General features: G+C 40.6%; 1 protein-coding gene across 3 annotated transcripts in view; it reads right to left on the bottom strand.

Moving 5' to 3' along the window:
• Zw (glucose-6-phosphate 1-dehydrogenase Zw) overlaps positions 1–15,907 on the bottom strand; it is a 52,417-nt gene extending 36,510 nt beyond the window's left edge. Inside the window, exons 1-2 of one of the 3 annotated variants that reach the window (XM_019042565.2) lie at positions 15,588–15,907; positions 7,122–7,240 (exon numbers count right to left, since the gene is read on the bottom strand). In XM_019042565.2, coding sequence (XP_018898110.1) covers positions 7,122–7,240; positions 15,588–15,603 — 135 coding nt within the window. In that variant the 5' untranslated portion in view covers positions 15,604–15,907. Of the gene's footprint in view, positions 1–7,121; positions 7,241–8,566; positions 8,713–10,185; positions 10,564–15,587 lie in introns of those variants that run through there. The other 2 variants (XM_072299170.1, XM_019042566.2) reach the window with 2 other exon arrangements.
• Positions 15,908–16,240: the final 333 nt, after the last annotated feature.

Below are 16,240 nucleotides of genomic sequence, written 5' to 3'. Positions count from 1 at the left end.
AACTCCCAATGCTCCGCTCTATACTGCCGATGAGGTGTCGCTCAACTTCGGGAGAAAAAATTAAAAAACGAGGCTTGATTACAAAAATATGCATGGGGCTCTCCCAAAAATATCAATTAGAGTCCATCTAAGAATAATTCACAGAATAGCCCCATTAATTTAGCGAAAATAAACACAAAAAATGGGCAAACAAAGCCTAAATACGAATCGAAATCCCATGGGACGTTTAACTCTTCCATCGACCGTATCCGAAATATGACCTGGAATACATTTTCACGATTCGTTCGGCTGTACTCAAAAGCAATGACTGAAATTTGACTTACAAATGTACCGGTTTACATTCGACCGGTATCCGGCAGGGCATTACGTCAGCTCGAGGCTGGTCTAGTTAGTCGTTCTGTCGACTAGAGCGCCCAACTCCGTTTTCGCCAACGAGCCCTGGAAAGTTGGAATTATCCAGGGCTGAACTGGCAACTTGTGCGTTAAAGAAAGGATTTCTGACTTTCTTGGCGTACTCATCAGTAATTGAGGAATTTTCCGGTAAAATGGCGTATGAGGCTTGCAATGCTACTAAGATAGTCCATTTTTTATAGCCTTTGCGGCAGATGAAATTCATTCACAGTCGACTTACTTCCTAACAATTTAATTAATAGTGAGGAAAAACTCGGAGCAGATTCCTGTAAAAAAGCATAGCAAACCAATCAGATAAGATACTAACAACTGGAGAACTACATTGTACAATCTTGGCGGCATTGGAAGTCTCATACGCCCTTTTACCGAAAAATCCCTCGATTCAGAGCGATTTAACGTTGAAAAATCTTCTCATTCATCTGGAATTCTTTCGTGCATCAGATCAATTTTCCAACTGAAACGAAATGGCGCTTACTCAGGGTGGCAAAATTTCATAAAAAATAAAATCTTGAAATTTCTCGTAAAATATTTCACGAAATTTATGAAAGATATCGAAAAGTATCGGCTCCTTTTCATGTTTCGTAAAATGCAAAAATTGTGACTTCCTCTATTTATGCGTTTTTCAGTGCGGGTTGCATACTCTAGCCCCTGAAAAATATAAAAGATTATTTACAGCCTCGTGACGTGAAATTTCATGAAATATTTCACTAAAATCTACAGTCTTTCATTTCTTTCTTACGGTTCATGCCACCCTGCGCTTACCGATTTGGTTTTGAAATTCCACCTTCCGTTTGTCTCACAATCAGTCCTGATCAGAGACAAGAGACCCTCCACTGGCCTCTTGGCGACAGGTGGAAGCTTTTACTTTCAGGGATTCAACAGCTCCTTATGGACAATTATAAGGGAGCAACAGTCATCACCCTAATTTCGGCTGTTGACCTACCTACATGGTCAATGATGAGCTTCGGGTGACGTCATGAGCCAAACAAGTTTCCTAAACTTGGGGCATTTTCGGCTTGTTTGCGAAACGAAACTGCCAACACGTTGTTAAACATCAACCATGTAGGTAAGTCAACAGTAGAATGCTGAAGTCCCGAAAGTAAAAGCTTCCACCATGGCCAAGATACTAGTGGAGGGTATCTCGTCTCTGGTCCTGATGGGGCTTTGGCGGCGCAGAACGGCACCGCTGCGGTTAGCCTTGCGAATAATCAGCCGCAAATCTAGCGATGGCGGCGCGGCGCTGACGGCCCGGGCCGCCCACCCGATTCATTTTCATTCACGAAAAATATCGTTCACGTTCACTCTCACCCACAATCAGCGTCCACGACTCGACGCCCTGCGGCAATGGGTCACTCGGCGCCGCGCCGTCACTCATTTCTCACGGGATCCAGATTATTGCTGATTGTTTGGCGCTTTGCCCGCAGCGACCTTTATTCGCTGAGCGGTTAGGTTAAAGGTGCCTTGTGGAAGTCATATCGTCACCTTCCAGGCAAAGTATCACAAGCGCCATGCGACGTTTACAAATTTCCGCCGCCATTTTATTTCTTTACTGAGAAATTGTTGGTTGAATCTGTTTGGAAATTTCACTAAATTTTATCGGCAGCACAAAGAAAATTCAGTGAAATCGGACAGCTTCGTAGAACAATTTCTCTGTAAAAAAATATGATGGCGGCGGAAATTTTTAAACGTCGCATGGCGCTTGTGATACTTTGCCTGGAAGGTGACGATATTTTAGTCGTCGGAAGTTCGCGATACGATGGGCCCGTTGCATGAAAAATGCACACGAGAGATACACCGCTGTGTTAAGGAAAAACGCCGTATGAACCTGTCGGCACAGCCAAATTTCCTTTGATAGCACACGAATTCCCTGGTTTTATGAATATTTTCTTTACAATTTTTAAGATAATTTTGTTCGCAATTACACCTAGAGATTCTAAAAATTTAAATGAAACATATCCATACTTTTCCTCGAAAATAAACATTTTATCGAAGGAAACTTGGCAACTCTCGAATGTTCATACGGCGTTTTTCCTTAGCACGGCAGTACAGTGAACTGAATGTGCGTGGGGTTTCTTGCGAGTAAATTGAAATGAAATCACGTTCAGTACACATAAATTTCAATTTTTAATGGGTCAACCAATCGCGGGACTTCTCGGGAGATAAAACGGCATTTCAGCCTTCCACGCACACATTCTCAGAAATCTTAATCCGGCTCTAATATGCAACGATTTTATGATTTTATGCCTGGTGTAAAATCGTAGGAGTATAACGCATAACGCCTAAGGTGCGAAGCACTTAAAGGGTTGGGCCGCGAAGCAGTCACACGGCGCACAGTGGATCGAGTCAATTGGAGAGGTTGGACATGAAATTTTGGACCAAAACAGTAAATTTTGTTGTTTATTTCCTCACATTTTAGACGTTAAGGAGTGCTTCTAAAAGCAAAATCCACGAGAAAATCAATGAAACCACTTTCAGACCTCAAAGTTGTGTATCAAGGGAGTTATAAGCTTTTTAAGTTTCCAAATTTTGTCCGAGTTCTCCTAAACAGCTTCCACCTGTCGCCCTAGCGGCACTGGCCTCCTAAGGCCAGTGGAAGGTCTCTTGTCTCTGATCACGAATAAGACAAACGCAAACATACACAATATGGAAATAAAGCGAGGGAAAGGATGCGCGTCAACGACGGCGCAGAGATACAACTATTCGTACTTGATGGACGTCCGTGCTGCATCTGAAAAATTGAAGGCGCGATGACGCGAAGCGTGAGTTCTCAATGCTCTGCTATATGCTGCCAATGAGGTGTCGCTCAGATTCGGAAGAAAAGTTAAAAAAGAGGCCCGAATACGTCCCTCTTGTCGTCGGCTGTATTGATACTCGTTCCTTCTTCTTTTTCCAGGTTCTTGCCTGATTCTTTTTTAGAATGGATTTTTAAACCCACGTCTTAAGCTCGTGTAAACCGCAGCACTGGAACGGTTCTTGTGGAAATAAGGGTGCTTGGATGCGTCCAGAGGCTTTAATGTTTTTTGTTTTCTTTAATTTCAGAAGTCTGTCGGTTACTTCAATACGGTCAATTTTACAATTTTTACTCTGTACGATTAATGAACATTGAACCTGAAAATAGCGTAAACTTGTGCTGCTTTGCCAAAATTTTCTGAACCCCTCTCCACGAAAGGGATGCCCCATCAGGAAATGTCACATTACGCCCCTTTAACCAGCCAAGGGTCTACGCCCTCAGATGCGAGCCAGTCCGACCCTGCTTAAGTTTCCCTTCGCATAAAAAAGTTTTCACGGATGAGCTTGAAATTGGATTGCATTTTCCAGAAAAGGACCAAGAGCATTCCAATGTCGCTGAGATGGCGCAACTTTTTTACCTTGCAAGTATAAACTGATAATCTAAACAAGTTATGTCTTTACTCCACTAAACTATGGATTCAAGACGAAAATTACCTTCGTAAATTTAATTTTTTGCATGATTTCAGCAATTTTAGAGCAAAGAATGTAAGTTACACAATCCTAGCAACATCGGAATGTTCTCGGTTCCTTTTGGCAGAATGCAATATATCCAATTGTAGTTCCTGATTGCAAAATGAAGTCTAATTAAACTGGGTACAATTTTTTTCCAAGAATATCACTTCGCTTTAGGATTGCGTTACATTTAATTCAATCAACTTTTTCGCCCGCTGAGAGTGAAATGACGAAGCTTGGAGGCAAATCGAGACTGACCGCTAAATTTATGGCTCCAGATGACCGGAGATATGGAGCGCATTCTGCATTAATCTGCCCACTTGCCAACTTGAAGAGTTAGTCAAGGCTCCATCAGAGGTGACGGATCTTGGAAAGTCAGTCTCTACCGACCTCCACTTAAAAGTATTCTGCCATTAAGAGACGAAAAAATCCGACACGGGTAATAAACCCAGCAGGCTGATTGCTGAAATTGATAGACAAAGCTACAAAAGGGATAGACAAAAGGATAGACAAAAGGGATGTGGAGGGATCCTATCGGTGGAATCAGGTTGTTCCAATGGACAAAGGAGGTTGGCAATAGACTAACTGACGGCAACCCGCGAGCAATTCTAAAGTTAGTTCATCATTTTCCTTCTTAGTCTATAGGAACCACCCATTTCAATCAATAGGATCCCTCCATACTCCTCATGTCTTCTTTGTCTATTGTTTTGTTTATCAATGTCAAAAATCAGCCCGCTGGCAAATTTACGTCTGGTAATTTATTTTGTTATTAATGAAAACGTCACAAGCATTCGATAAACTAAAAAATCGTGGTATTTTGGACGATGGGTTTTATCGCTGGATGCTGATGGAAAGGGTTTTTTGGGAAAAATTCTGAGAGAGCGGTGATTTTCAGCGATAAAAGGGAACTGAGAGAGCAGTGGAAAATTCTTGCGAAGAGTAATTTTCGTCAAGTTTGATCAGGAAATCAGAATCTGATATTTTACCGGAAAATAAACCGCGTTGCTTAAAAATATGAGTTTCATTCATTTTCGTGCATGCCAAAAAAGCGTTAAATTACATTAGAATCCAACAATTTTGAGCCCTGACTATGGCTGATCAATCTTCCTTGCTCATATTTTTGAAGTTTAAACATTTTTAAACAGCTCAATCTCAAGGCTGCGTCTTTAAAATGGAAATTTTAAAATGCCTTTCTCGCTTCATTCGACACTTTAGAGCAGTTTTTGTAACAAAGTGTCCGCATCCGTGCGACACTCATCTAAAGTGGCGCTAATGCCTCAAATTTCAGTTTTTTAACGCAAGATTCCTCTTCCCATGTTCTTACAATACTTACATTCAGAAAGTTCACCATTAAGAAGGAGTTTTCAAAGTGATCTCAATTTAAAACAACGGGCAGCTCATCCGAGTTGTTTACGTTGTTTTACTGAGGTACACATCTCTTTTACTTAATGTTGACACTTCATGGAGCCACTTAAAACGACCGACACCGCTGAATTGACGGCCTCTTCAGATCGAATTTTCGCTGATAAAAACGCATTTTTGCAGATAAAACAAAACAATTGCCATGGTTGCCACGACAGCTGGATTTTGACACACTTCGCAGAGTTTGCTCGAAAGAAAAAATCGTCGCTTGGCTGACATAAGGGCGTAACTACACTCTGCAATGAACCCTGTCTTCCATACATTTCAATGCTTTTCCGGGCTCATCTCAATAAGTAGTTACGTCCTCATGTCAACCAAGCGACGAATTACTGCAACTACGGCAAAAGAGGCTTGATCAATTAATTTCTACCTGTTCGGATTAAGTAAAAAGGATGTGAGGATCATAAAATATGACAAAAGTCGGTCTAATTATGAGATTAAGGAGCCTGTTGTGGGCACCATCTCTGGATACGATTTAATAATTGTTTATTTCTTCTTTGGACTCAATAGAACTGAAAAAGACAATAAAAAGTGCTTGCTTGCCTTTCGGCAGATATAGGTAAAAGAGGTGGGTTTGAGGAAGAACGTTCGCAGAAAAAAAGCTTCAATTAATTGGATGTATTCATGTCAAACGGAACTAAGCGCCATAGGGTGAGGAAGGTAGAGGAGGGCTTAGATTGGCAGCGGAACCGGGCATTGGGCTCATTCGTTCCTATACTCGCAATGCTTTTCCATGGCGCTTAGTTCCGTTTGACAGAACGCGCTATCCGGGATTCTAAACTCCTCAAAAGGAACTCAAATTGGCGCTTAGTTCCGTTTGATAGAAATAGGTACGTCCAATTATGAATCCATCTTGTGAAAAAAGGCAACTAATGGACCACTAGACAAGGTACGAATTTCAGCATTCTGATACATGTTTCTCAACTAAAATTTCACGTAGAACACGATGCGCACAACGAAAATTACCGAAATCAACTCCTTCTAAATATATTTAATGATTCTTGATGCGTGAATTCAAACCACCCGCTCATGAAAACTCAATGCTCTACGTGATTCACATCGCCCGCTAAACGTTATCATGAACATCTCTGCGATAAAAAAATCTGGCAACCTCAATCTTGACGCTATGGCTCAGCTATAGCAAATGACTTATAGTTTGAAAAACATATGGTGGGAAATGAACATTTCTCGATTGAGGAGCTTGCTGAAACCGTTGTAGTGCGCGCTTTGACTCACGTAGATCTTTGAGTTTCTAGTGAGCGGGCAGTTCAAATTCCTCGTGACCAATGTGAAATATAAAAACGTTAATATCTTCCTTAGGAGTTGGTTTCAGTAACTTTCGTTGCGCGAATCGTGTTCTACGTGAAATTCTTGTTAAGAAACATGTATCAGATTGGTTAAATTCGTACTTTGTCTAGTGGTCCATTGTAAGATTCATGTTCAGTACTTATTGAATGTACATAAACGTAGCTAGAAAAATTGGGGGGGGGGGGGGGGGGGCAACGGACCCATTTAACTTTTACGGGGGGATCTACTGTCATTGAGCAGTTTCATACGATTGCAACATTTGGGGGGGGGGGGGGGGGGAGAGCAAGTCCAGGCTACAGCTACGCTCCATGTGAATTCTCGAAGTCCAGTGTGAAATTTACAAATCGTTTTGTGAGGTCAACGATGTAGCATGTGAATTCAAGAAAACGTTTCGTAAATTTTACAAAAGTAAATAGCTTCGAAGCAGATTTGTTGCTTAAAGAAATTCCTTCGGAGTTTTCTCCGTCGTACTCATGAATACGATTTTCGGTGTAAAGTGGAAAGTTGATTGAACTTACGGAGGCGCCGAAGGTGACAAAGATGTGCGGGATATTGCCATCGAAGTGGGTGCCCTCGAGCTCCATGCACGGCGAGCGGAGTGACTTTCGGATCAGTTTCAGAGTTTCCTCTGTGTTGCCTGCAACAATGCCCATTCATAACATTAGTTATAACAATCATAGGAATCGGACTTGTCAACCGTATAATTGGACCGCGTTTAGCAAAAAGGAACCGAGCCACATCGGCTACTGCCAAAATTAACTGGGCACTTTAATTTTTTACAAGAGAATGTATATGCTGCTGAGTTTTTAAAGGTAAAGAATTTGCTTCAAACAATGCAGAAAATTCAATGAAATTTGCGCAAGAATCCGCACAACTGTTTTCATGTGAAACATTAAATTTCCCAATTAAATGTGGCAATAGCTGATGTGGCTTGGTTCCTTTCTGCTTAACGCGGTCCACTTTTGCCGTGCTGCGGGAAAAACTCTGTACAAAAAAATTCGAGCGTTGGCAAATTCCCGTAGATAAAAAACTAATTCTTGAGAAGCTGAAAGTATTTCTCCTTAAAATTTCTATAAATTTGATCAAAAAGCGAGAAATATTCTCATGAAAAGAAGGTCAAATATTTAAGAGCTACCCGGGAAATTTGTATTTAATCAAGGGAAATTCAGCTACGTCCGAGATGTAAAGTGTTCTCCCTAAGCAAAATACGAGTAAGTACTCACACGCGGCATGTTGCTTGCGAGTAAATTAGAGGAACTTAAATAATTAGAGTTGAACGAAAGAGCGCAACCCGTGAGACAAAAACGCAGGCTTATATCTTCACTGCGCCTTCATTTTGCGAGGAAACTGCAAAATACCCTGCATGCAATCATAATTGCCTATTTAAAGAAGTAGGCGACGCTACCTATCAATGAAGTCCCAAGCGGTCCGTCCTGAATTCCGTGGATTTTCCAGAGCTGCAGGCTCCTTCCTTTTTACGTCTGAAGTGAAAGCAATAACCCCGGGTACTAGTTGGACCGCGTTAAGCAGAAAGGAAACAAGGCACATCAGCAATTGCCAAGTTCAATTGGGCAATTGCATTGTTTCCATGAAAACGATTGTGCGGAATTGAGTACAAGTTTCAGTGAATTTTTTGCATCGCACGAAGCAAATTCTCCAACATTTTCAAAGAAATCCACATGAGCGTTCTCTTGTAAAAAATTAAATTGCCAAGTTAAACTTGGCAAAAGCTGATGTGGCTCGATTCCTTTCTGCTAAACGCGGTACAGTTCGACTAAATTTTGCAACTAAGAGCCCTTAATCTTGGCTCATTTCAGAAATAACGCACGTGCCGTCAGTTTATTCTATGCAGATAGGCGTTATTAGATATGAGCTGGACGATGTGAATGCAATAAACTTCGTGTCAATACATCATCACTAAACTTGTAAAAAAAATGTTATTTTCCTCGTTCAAATATCGTACCTTACTCGACTTTCTCTTGAGAGGTGAAAAAAAGCGTTAGCAAGTTTGTGACCGTACAAAAAAAGCACTCAGAATATTAACACTTGAAACTTTAACTTAAGAAGAGGAGTGGCATAAGATATGAATTACTCGATTGCGAACTTATGGCCTTTCCTTTCTATACACTTCTTGGACCGCTCGGTTCAAACAAACTGAGCCTGTGCGCTCAAAAGACCGACTTGAAAAAAGCGAAGGGAAGGAAAAAGTTGATTTACAGAACGTAAGCACTGAAAAATGTGTTGGAAAGACACATTCTTCAAAAAGCGTAGGTACGTCAAGGGCAATATTAAGACGTCAATGAGAAAAGGAATTTCAGTTCCCGGCGGTAAATTTTCCGAGACATGTAGGTTTATGATATTCCGGAGAGAAGAAAATGACGCATGATACCTATCCTCCTGGTTCTTATCTGTTTTTGGCACCACGCAAAAAATGTAATCGAACTAACGATTCAGAGCTCTAATAGGTACGGCTGATGGCGATCACTTTCATTCACATTTCGATACAAAATATTTCATGCGATTGAGATTGATTTAATTAAAGGCAATCAATTGATGTTGAAATGCACATGGACTTTTTTCAGCCAAATATTTGAGTGATTTTCGTTTTTTCGGTCAGTATTACACTACATAATGAAATTGCATTTGATTTAATGAAGAATAAAGATAAATTTACTGAATCTGAGTTCTTTAGATCCGCATTTTTAATTATAGTGATCCATCGCACTTGCACATTCTCTTTACGGGGGTTTTGAGGGTAAATCAGGGTAATTTTGTTTCAAATATCGAGGGTTCATAAGCATTTGCAATCAAACTTCCGCTCTTAATAAAGTCCCTTACTGCGCCCTGAGCTTTGAACGTATACTCGGTTACATAATCAGCGTATTGAAGGGAATCTATTTAACACCATTGACAATGCACATCTAGGAACAAAACTTAGGTTACAGAAACGGAACTCCAGTTTAAATTGAACACCGCATTTCTTCGGTTCAGGTAACCGAAGTTTTCGGTCATAGGAACCGAATTTCGTTAAGCAGAACCGAAGTTCGTTCCTACACCGAAAACTTCGGTGTTCAATATGAACTGAACTTTTTTTCTCCGTGCGTACATGACTAATTCGTTGTTGTAAACTTCCTTTCTTGGAAAAAGTTGCATCAAGTTTTAGCGTCATGTAATTAATTCAATATATTTTCAAAAAAGCAATAAAAACGGATAGTCATGAATGGGAGGCACTACACCCCCCCCCCCCCCCCAGACAATCTTTATAATTGAGTGGAAAAAACTGGTAGCGAAAATTTTTTGTAGACCTATTAATGAAACAAGCGGTTTGATGAGAAACAGGAGAAGAGAAATGACTTTCAAAAAAATTACTCGGGTCTAAAAGACACGCATTTGTCAGACTAGAGTTGAGACGTAATGTATCAAGATAGAGAGAAATGCTGAAGAGAAAGAAAAGGAAGAACGCAGGGTGTCTACTAAAACAAGCTGGCCAAAAATCAGTACTTTTACAGTGCTTTTTCAGTACATTCCCAAGAAATTCAGTGCCTCCTCCACAGGAAAATTTAGTGCTTTTTCAGTACCTACCTCCCAATTGACGAAAATCGAAAAATTCCAAAATTTTAAATTTCTCGCCCAAGTCGCGACAAAAATGACAAAAATTCCGGACCTGCTGCGGAATATCCGCACTTTTCCAGTACTTCCGGACCTCCCTTAAGAAATCAGTACTATTCCCGGACTTTTCGGAAATTCCGGACTTGTAGACACCCTGGAGAAGAAGAAGAAAAACACGAGACGCGACAAAACCACACTTTTCGCCCGAACTTTTCACCTCACACACCGCCGAGCTTTGCCGAAATGCCACGCTCGCCAAAAGTCCCGATTGATGTCTTGCGCAAAAAACCGGTTGAATTCGCATGTGTAAATTTCGAATGGTAATTAAGCATCGGAGTGCGGTGTCTTTTCCTTAAGCTCGCCCCGACTGGTTTCTTTCGAAGCATTCTCCATGCCTAAGCGGGCATCGTAAAGTCATTCGGTGCTATCTGAAAGTTTCCCAAAATCAAACGCCCGGGTTGTCATACTGTGGGGTTTTATTTAACTGAACTCCGGAAGAAACGGGTTTATTTTCCGGAAATGTGGCGGCTGCGGATGAGGCCTAAGGGCTCAGTTTATGATCAGTATGGAGCTAAAACAAGGTGTTAACGATCAAGTGTACTTATCCGATTAGAGATGTAATTAGGCTGTATAACTTGTCGCTTGAAGATATGATAGGAGGCCTTTTATTTGACCCCCAACCACCCCCCCCCCCCTTCCAGCGATTGTATTAATCGCTGGAAAATTATTAGGGTGCAAATAATCGCGTGATCATTTGTTTTCATAAAGATGCATAGCTCAAAAGTGCAATATCGGCCAATCCTCATCAGGAGAAAGAACGTAACTAAAAACATCTCAACTGGGCAAGATTTCCATGGGCAGCTTTCATTTTAACTAGAAGACTGTTTAGAAGCGTCAGACTGCTTTCACTGCCATTTTTCTGCCGTCAACTTGCATAAATCAACCCAATTCTTGATTGAAAATGGACGGTATTACTCATGAACAAAATTGAATCGTTTGGGTCCATTTTTAAACCTTGGAATAATAGAGCTACGTTCTCTCGTCGTGAAAGCGGCGGAAAACGATGTTTTCATGTTGACGCAACGTGGTTTTCAGCGAATATAATTTCGACATCCAAATTTTTATCGATGGTGAAACTGCAGAAACACGTACCTCGGTGTTCGGCGTTGCAGACTTCCTGTTCTCATTTATTTTCTACATGAAAAACTACTCGACACTATTTTTCGAAAATTTCTGTGAGTTTTCCTCTTTTCATAGGGAATATTCTGTTGAGACTTCAAGTCATCATGTTGGTTCGGTCTCCTTTTGAAAAATGAGACAGTAGCGGAGATTTCAAAACGCCGCAACCGAGATACGCGTTTTTGCCGTTTTGCCGTGCTGAGGAGGAACGTCGTATGAACATTCGAGAGTTGCCAAATTTCCTTCGATAATATGTTTATTTTTTAGGAAAGTTATGAATATTTTTCCGTGAAATTTTCGGGGAATTTAGGTGGAATTGCGAACGAAATTATCCGAAAAATTGGAAGGAAAATATTCATAAGTTTACCAGGAAATTCGTGTTTCATCGAAGGAAATTTTGCAACACCTGAAGGTTCATACGACGTTCTTCCTTAGCGCGGTATAGTTTTGCAAAAGCAAAACCGCAGGCTCGATGACGGGAGTCGGGAGGCGTGAAACGCACATTAGCGCCTGCGATACTGTATGAATACTTCACGCATTGCGCCAAATACAGTGCGCACGCAGTTCGCATTTTTGCAGTTCTGCCGTGCTAAGGAAGGACGCCGGTATGAACATTCGAGAGTTGCCAAATTTCCTTCGATAATATGTTTATTTTTGAGGAAAGTTATGAATATTTTTCCGTGAAATTTTCGGGGAATTAGGTGAAATTGCGAACGAAATTATCCGAAAAATTGGAAGGAAAATATTCATAAGTTTACCAAGAAATTCGTGTTTTACCAAAGGAAATTCGGCAAAGCTTGAAGGTTCATACGGCGTTTTTCCTTACCACGGCTGAGTTTTACTTAGGTAGATTTTGATGGACGAAAAAACGTAGCCCTCAATTTTGATACCATGCTTCGTAACTCTTCCAAAAATTCGACCCTGAATCGCTGCCGAAAGTCAAATTGATGGAGGGTCAAGTCGCGTTCGATTCCGGCGGACATGCTATGGAACGCCGCACAATGGATCGAGTCAATCAGAGAGGTCGGACATGAAATTTTTTACTAAAACTGAGAATTTTGATGTTTATTTCGTCACATATTAAATTATAAGGGGTGCTTCAAGAGGAAAACTTCACGGGGAAACCAATGGAGCCACTTTTGGAGCCTCGAAGTTTTGTATAAATGGAGTTATAAGCGTTTTAAGTTCCCAAATTTTGTCCGACCTCTCCTATTGACTCGATCCACTGTGCGCCGTAAGAGCAGGGTTTCCACAGAATTTAGAAAATGAAATTCCCTGACATTTCCCAGGCACATTTTGGTGAAATTCCCTGACAATTGAAGATGTGACGGATGGTTAAGAAGACATAATTGAAAATAGTCTTCAGGCAAAATTTCTTGTTCAAAATCTCAAACCCATTCTAAAAAGCAAATGGAGGTGATTTAACAAATTTTCCCTGACATTTTCCCTGAAAATTCCCTGACTTTATAATATTCCCTGACATTTCCCGATTTACCCTGACTTTTTAAAATTCCCTGACACCCTATATGAGCCTTCAGACCCTGCCGAAATTCGTTTATTAGCGTACAATTTTTCTAGGAGACTCAGAAACATTTTTCTCCGGGTTCTTGGAGAATCATACTCGCCCTAAAATCAACAGAATCTAAAGAAGTCAAGGAAAAATATTCATGATTTACCTCAGAAATAAATATTTAATCGGACGGAATGTGGCAATGTTCAAATGCTCTTCGGCGTTTTTCCTTTGCACGACCGCACAGTGGATCGAGTCAATCAGGGAGTTCGGACATAAACTTTTTGACTAAAACTGCAAATTAAAATGTTAATTTCATCACATTCGAAATTGTAAAGGGTGCTCCTGACAGAAAATTTCACGAGGGAACCAATGGAACCACTTTTAGAGTCTCAAAATTTTGCATAAACGGAGTTATAAGCTTTTAAAGTTTCCAAAGTCAGACCGACCTCTCCCATTGACTCGATCCATTGTGGGCGCGTGACCCGTCTCAAGCTCCGACTTCGCTAGTAAGGACGGAGACAGTTACGCAATCGGACTGCTCCTTATCATGCGCAATGTGCCTTTTTTCACTTATGATTATTAATCGCACTGTTTTCGGATACGCCGAGAGGGTGTTAGTCGAGTGACCTACAGAAACGCTCCCCATACTTTTTGGGCCGCGAACACCTTGGAGGTCCGCGGAACACATTACGGACCCCCTCCGCAGAGGTGCTATTTGGACAGCGTTAAGCAGAGAGGAACCAAGCCACATCAGCTATTGCCAAAATTAACAGGACAATTTAATTTTTTACAAAAGAACTTTGGTGCGGATTCTTTCAAAAAAAGAAATTTACTTCGTACTGTGCAGAGGATTCACTGAAATTTGCACAAAAATCTGCACAACAGTTTTCATGAAAAAAATTGAATTGTCCAATTAAATTTGGCAATGGCTGATGTGGCTTGGTTCCTCTCAGTTTGATGCAATCCATTTAAGGATGACGGGAGGGTAGATGCTGCTCCCAGTGCCCCCTCAATTATTGAAGATTGACCATCATGGGGGGGGGGGGGGGGGGGGGGGGTTGATCATTTTCATTTTTCAAAGAATTTATACTTTTTTCTGGTAAAAAATAGGGCTGAATTTCTTCCAAAATTTGATCTCTGTTTTAATCAATTTTGAGGTCATTCAAGTATTTCATGAAGAAAGTATTCTCACCGACTTTCAACCTCCCTCTCCCTCCTTATGGGGGACCCGTAAAAAACCCTCTCACCCCCTCCCCCCTTTCAATTACGTGAGACAGCCTAACTCCCATACCCCCCAGTTTTCAGAAAATAGCTGAGAAGCCGGAAAAATAGCTGAAAAAGTGTAAAATTGTTAAATATAATTTTCATTTCAAATGGAGGGCTTACATAAGACTGGGCTTGATCCCCTCTCCCCCCCTCCTTTAGACTTATAAGGGAATATTCCCCTCCCACAGAAGCAGCTTACTTAAAATACTTGAAGGGGAAAATGTTTCGGTAGAAGTACCTTGGAGGAAAGGAAACACAAAAAATGAATTAGGTACCTACTTACCAGCATCTTAATTTAAAAATAGAAAAAACTTTTTTTTTACTGCTTTGAGGAAAGTGAAGTACTGAATACTGAAACTTCATTTGAGGGGGTGAAGTAAATGTTTGGCAACAGCGTCAAATAGGTGAGCAAGTTTCCTTGTGGCCCTACGGTTGTGATTTTCAAGCTTCTAAGTAGTAGCTTATTCTTAACTATACATAGAACTGAAAAGAGCAATCCGAATTAAAAATGCAAGTTCCTAGCATTTGTTGTTTTTTTTCAACCCTTCATCAGACTCCACAATACCTTGATCAAGCAAAATACATCAAACTCTCGAACGTAGGTCCAAGAATATGTTTACCAAGATTAGACAAAAATAAGTCTAAACTAAATTTATTTGCAAGATCATAGGTGACCACATTTAGGTTTTAACTTGTCTAAGGCTCTACATGTGTCTAAAACCAATCTCCTAGAAAACGACATCTTTTCAGGCACGGAAGAAATTTGAACAACATGCCTGTAAAATGATCGGTATATTATTCAGATACAAGCACCAATACGTACATCTGTCGGTGCATCTGAATTTAGCGCACTTATTTAATAGACTGTGGGCAAGTGCCACCTGGAGGCAATCTGTGCAACATGGATTCTAGCTTTGACTGGAAGATCCTTTCGTTTACCTATTTGACATTGTTAGCCATCAAAAAAATTTAAGATCTCATATTGTAATTTCCCATGTCTGCAAAATATCTGCAAATGAAACTGCTAGAGAGGGGGGTCTAGGTGGGGACACTGTGCCCTTCAAGAGGTCAGTACTAGCTGATACATGGCAAAAATGCCTACAATGTATGCACAATGATGTTGCCTGAACTGAAAGGTGAGCTGTGTACGCGAAGGGTGCAATCGTAAATTTTTCACAAGGCGCAGGGATAATAAATAATGATGAAGATCGATTTCCAGATTGACACTGAGAAAACCATTATCGGGGGAAAGAATCGCTTAAACAGAATTCTTCTGGACGGTTAGATTGCTTTTTACTTTGCATCATCTTGTACAAAGTGAAACCATGTGGGATGAGGTAAGGGAGGAAATGAATGACAGTTGGGCAATTTTTCAGTTAGATTAGATTGAATGAAATATAGGAGGCTTGTAACTTACTTCTAGACATCGACATTTTTGATGAGTTTTGATAAACTTCACACAAGAAAAACTGGGCAAATAAAAAAAATCAGAAGAGTACAGTAAGGGTTGAAAACGCAAACACTGTTCTGTATCACAAACACAAGAGGGGCATTTTGAGCGTTTTTGAAAACAACTGGGGGACGATCTGTCACGGTCAAACACGACGCGCTGACTGTCGGCGAGTTGGTGGGTAATTCTGTCCTACCGGTTTATTGTTACGATTTTAATTTTTTCGCGAATCTAACTGACTAGACCGAGTAGCACGAATACTGATCACGAACTAGGTTAACAGGTTTATGATAAAAAAGATAAACACATTTCGAAGTGAAAGTGAATCCCACACCTCACTGAGACTACTTTTTTTGCCAGGATAGTACATGCGCAAAAATGAGTGAATGGAGAGCTAGAGTCACTACGAACCGGAAACTGCAATGCATCTAACCGGAAACGCCGTCTCAAATCGATTTTTTTAATTTTTTTCAACAGCATCAATGAAAGCGTACTCTACAGAACAATAATGTAGATAACTCATGTACAAAACACAAACACATTTTAAATCGGCGAAAATACAACTTGGGGATATTTTTCCACCTCGTGTAACCAGATGCAAAACGAATTTTCACCGAATG

The sequence above is a fragment of the Bemisia tabaci genome, chromosome 4, assembly GCF_918797505.1.
Source record: "Bemisia tabaci chromosome 4, PGI_BMITA_v3".
NCBI lineage: Eukaryota > Metazoa > Arthropoda > Insecta > Hemiptera > Aleyrodidae > Bemisia > Bemisia tabaci.
This window is presented reverse-complemented; position numbering and strand designations above follow the sequence as displayed.